Source organism: Monopterus albus, unplaced genomic scaffold (assembly GCF_001952655.1).
Source record: "Monopterus albus unplaced genomic scaffold, M_albus_1.0 scaffold169.1, whole genome shotgun sequence".
In the NCBI taxonomy this organism is placed as follows: domain Eukaryota; kingdom Metazoa; phylum Chordata; class Actinopteri; order Synbranchiformes; family Synbranchidae; genus Monopterus; species Monopterus albus.
Window position 1 is genome coordinate 964,099 of NW_018128049.1, and position 4,972 is coordinate 969,070.

The 4,972-nt window shown below is 42.3% G+C and overlaps 1 protein-coding gene across 1 annotated transcript in view; it reads right to left on the reverse strand.

Moving 5' to 3' along the window:
• ccdc85ca (coiled-coil domain containing 85C, a) overlaps nt 1–4,972 on the reverse strand; it is a 35,025-nt gene that overhangs the window by 6,261 nt on the left and 23,792 nt on the right. Inside the window, 1 exon segment of the mRNA XM_020615708.1 lies at nt 3,117–3,196. Within this exon segment, the coding sequence (XP_020471364.1) occupies nt 3,117–3,196 (80 nt within the window).

Sequence of the window (4,972 nt, forward strand, 5' to 3'; positions counted from 1 at the left end):
TTTTTGCAACTTCCAGCATTTGGTCTTCTTTTCTGTCTTTCCTCTCCTCTTCTTCCTGACCACCAGAGTCATCCTACACACCACCATCCGATGCTGTCTGGCTACACTTTCTCCTACCACCACTTTGCAGTCACTAATCTCTCTCAAATTGCCTCGTCTAGGTGGGTGAAGCAGGACCGTGGCGACACCTGGACGTGTCGTGCATCGAGGCAAGGAAGGTTTCTGGCCCAAGGTTACTCAATCAGCGGTGAGGAACACAAGTGAGTAAGTAGAGGCTGAACAGGAGGCAGCTCCCTCGGTGGCAAGGAATACAGATGAGTATGCAGGTTAGCAAGAGACAGCTCACTTGTCAGCGAAGAACAAATGGGAGTAGGCAGGTTAGCTCTGCTGTATAAGTAGAATTACCCATGATACCCGCCAGTCAATATTTTGGAGTTTTTTAAAAATATCACGATACCACTGTGCTGATACAAAACATGCAATTTGTTTTCACTTCTGAGTTTTAGGCATTAAATTTATGTGTAAAAACCAGCCCAGGCGTATTTTAGATGGCCTTCCGTGTCACATGATTATGGCAGCAGTCTATCAAATGTCAGAGCCAAAAGCTTACTGCACAGCCTCAATCCCCACTCCTTTTATACTCAGTCATGATATCCTCACCTGTTCCCAATTAACCTGTTAATTTTGGAATGTTCCGGAACAATGTTAGTGGAATATTCTATGACTTTTCAGTCTTATTTAGCTTATGTCCCAACTTTTTGTGTGTGTGTGTCGCAGGCATCAAATTCTAAATTTGTTTATTTTTACAAAATGCAACTAGGTTGGTCAGCGAAAACACTGAAAACCTTTTAGACTAGATTCAACTTTATTGTCATTACACATGTACAAGTACAAGGCAATGAAATACAGTTTAGCATCTAACCAGAAGTACAATAACAGCAGTGCAGAGTGTGCATTATCTGCAGTATGTACAGTCAGAACTAATTTACCGATATATATGTACAATTGGTATTTACAGTAACATATGTAAGGTAATGTACAATATACGACAATCTTTATGGATTAAAATTACAAGTAATGGATTATGTACAGTAATCTTATAAAACACTAGTGCAATGGGATGAAATGGAATGAAATAGTGCAGAACAAGAAGATAATAAGTTACATGAGTTAACAGTTCAATGGATGTAAATTGTGCAAAGATAAATATACAGTATCTGCATATGTACAGTACAGTGTGCAAATGAATTACAGAGCAGTATTCTGTGAGTATGTGCAAATTAACAGATCACTTCAGTATTACAGGTGAAAGAAGTGTATTGCATTAGTCCCGGGAGGAGAGATGAGAAGGGTGAGGTGTGTGTAGTGGTATAGAAGAAGGCAGTGAGGGTCAAAGGGGGACAGAGATCAGTAAGGGGACAGCTGTGGGGAAGAAGCTGTTCTTCAGTCTACTGGTTTTGGTCCAGAGGCTCCTGAAGTGCCTCCTAGAGGGTAGGAGGTCAAAGAATTTATGAGCAGGGTGAGAGGAGTCCTTGAAAATGCTGCAAGCACGTCGGAGATGGCGTTCCCTGTGGACACCCTCAGTGGCTGGAAGTGGAGTCCTTGTGATGCATCGGGCAGTTTTCACCACCCGCTGCAGCGCCTTGTGGTCGAAGACAAAACAGTTTCCATACCAGACTGTGATACAGCTGGTCAGGATGCTCCCGATGGCACAGCAGTAGATGTTCACCAGGATAGCTGAAGGCAGGTGCTTCTTCTTTAGTGTCCTCAGGAAGAAGAGGCACTGGTGAGCATTCTTAACCAGGGTGCTGGTGGTCCAGGACAGATCCTCTGAGATGTGGGTCCTCAGGAATTTGAAGCTAGAGACACGTTTAACAACCACCCTGTTAATATGGACGTCCTTTCTCCCTTCTGTAGTCCACAATGAGCTCCTTAGTCTTGTTAGTGTTAACGAGCAGGTTATTGTCAGCGCATCACACAGCCAGATGCTGTACCTCCTCCCTGTAGGCTGACTCATCATTGTCACTGATGAGGCCGATCACTGTGATGTCGTCTGCACACTTGATGATGGTGTTGGAGCCATCATCAGGTGTGCCAGTACCTGTACTGTTGTCAATTAAAGTTTCAAGAAAATAACAAATCACAGATTTGAGTTTTTATTGCATTTTGGAAAATGTCCCAACTTTTCTGGAAATGGGGTTTGTGTGTGTATGCTTATTTCCAGACTGAATTAAGTTGTACACATCCACTCAACACACCCTCACATAAACAAATTGCATGTAAACCCTCCACTATACATATTAGACATGTTTATACCCTTATGCTAGTTTATAAATGTTTTGTATACATTATTGTGTCGTTCTTCTCATGTCCTGTTAACATCGTGTTTCTTGTATTACAATGAAAAAGAGAACATGATGGAAAATGGATCAGTGGATTATTCACATTTCACGTGAATGATGGCAGTGGTTGACAAAGCTGTTTGTAGTCACTGAATGGTAGTAAAACATTTCATAAAATTTTTTATTGCAATTTCAATAAAAAGGGGGATAACGTTACTGTACATCTCTGACCACCTGTACTGTTTACACACTCAATTTGCACATGCATAATTGCACACTCACTGCTGACTATTTGCATAGCATACATTCTCTCTTCATTATATTGCGTTCTTGTTGTACGTTTCATTATGCTTCTTTCATTGGCTGTTTTAAAGTGCCTTAGATTTTGTGATTTAGATTTTATGTTACCTACATATCTACTTTATATTTCACTTATATTGTGTGGCATTCATGTGGACGGCAAAGCAAGAATTTCATTGTACAGGGAAACACATTTTCTCACTGTGCATATGACACTAAACACTTGACTCGACCAACGTTCAGATAGACAGACATGATGCAAAGTGTGAGGTGAAAGACATTTACTGTTTGCACACTGCATGTGCACATAGTGTCCAATGGCCCTTCCAAAAGTCATCATGTTTTTAAGCTTTCTTCAGTATCAAAGTCACCCACCCAACCACAGAGGCCAGCAGCCAGAATAAGTAAAGCATACTGATGTGGTTTGTACTGTGTAAAGTGATGAGGGCATCCAGTGACAGTGAAAGAAGTTACCTGTGACAGGAGCTGCTTGTTTTCCTCCTCCAGCATCCTCATCTTGTTCTCCAGCTGTGTGATGTAGCTGGCTGATGTATCTGAACAAGAAGCAAGAAAAGAAAATGGCAAATCTGACCCAAGATCTTTGACAGAGCAAATGCCAACACACAACTAAAGCAGTTTTTTCAATTGTTTTGGGCAAATGATATTAAGGAATGTATATCTGTAAGCCTTCTATTTCCTGTGCTTATAACTTCATGCCCTCTGACTGGACATAAGGACATGGTGAGCACTGTGTAGCCTTAACCTAAAACAACAGCCTGGTCTGTGGATGTTTACAGTGTCTGATGGCTGCAGTAAACAGCCTGAGTGCTGTGTGTTCCACTCCCTGTTAATGTTACCCTCTACAGCTGCCAGTTTGTCTTATTGTACCTTGATTGGTATAGTTTCCATATGTTTAGCAGCTTAATCCCTACATACAGCTGAAAAGCCCATTGTTGATTTTTTCAAACAGATTCCAGTTAAGATGATTAATCCTAAAATTGTACTGTTGTAGTCATTAAATCCAAAACCCATGTAAGAATGTACTAGCTGCTTTTAGAACGAAAACACACTACACCACAAAGTATAAACAAAAACAATGTTATAACGTTTTCAAACCAAACCAATTCAAATTCTAAACTCATCTTCTTAGCATCACAATCTGCACACCAGACATCCACTTGCTATCACATTGGCAGTAAGTCCAACAAGGTGTTAACGAGTCACAGGTGCACCAAGTGCAAGAGGATGAATAGTCTGCGGCCAATGGGGGAAAAAATCTAAGTGACAGACATTTCATTAGCTCACAATTACTGTACCAGTCATTTGTTCTCAAAAAAACATGTCAGCCTTTCTGGGCATTCAAAATAATGATGTGTGCCATTCAGAGTGACACTGATCTAGGCAGAATACTGCATGCCGAAGCAAATGTGTTTCCTTCATTTAAAAGTATTTCCAAAATTAGGTATTTTTTTTTACCATTTTCTGACCTTAAGATAGATGTTTACCTCTACATGTGACCATTTCTTTACCTTTCCTGCCATTTTTGGTAATTATGTGTTAAAGCACAGCCACATGTCAGAGCCGGAGAGCCTCAGGTTCTCAGACAGGAATAATTTCAATTAAATAGAACACACACACATACACTTGTACTTCTATCTTTGTAAGGACACTCAAGGACATAAGGCATTGCCTGGCCCCTAACCCTAAGCCTCATCCATCCCCCAAGCCTAAACTAAACCTAAATTCTAACCTGAACCCTAAAACCAAGTCTTAACCCTCAAAAAGGTGCTTCACAAAGAGAAGCAGCCAAAATGTTCTCAACATCCCTGGGAGTGCTCTCAGGGCATGTGCCAGCGAGCTGGCTGATGTTCTCACCACCATCTTCAATCTCTCCCTCAGCCAGAGCATCATTCCCACCTGCTTTAAGACCACAACCATCGTCCCCCTTCCCAAGAAGAGGTCACCTGCCTGAACAACTACAGGCCAGTGGCACTCACCCCAATTATTATGAAGTGTTTTGAGAGAGTGGTGCTGGCCCACATCCAGAGCAGTATACCGGACACCCTGGACCCCCTGCAGTATGCCTACCGGCCCAACAGAGCCACCTCAGACGCCATCGCGGCTGCACTCCACTATTCCCTTTCTCACCTGGAAAATGGAGACTCCTACATCAGGATACTCTTCATTGACTACAGCTCCACCTTCAACACAGTTGTCCCCCACAAACTCACCCTCAAACTGTCCACACTGGGTCTGCAGCCCACCCTCTGTGACTGGCTCCTGGACTTTCTGACTGGCAGGCCCCAGACTGTCAGGATTGGCAATAGGAC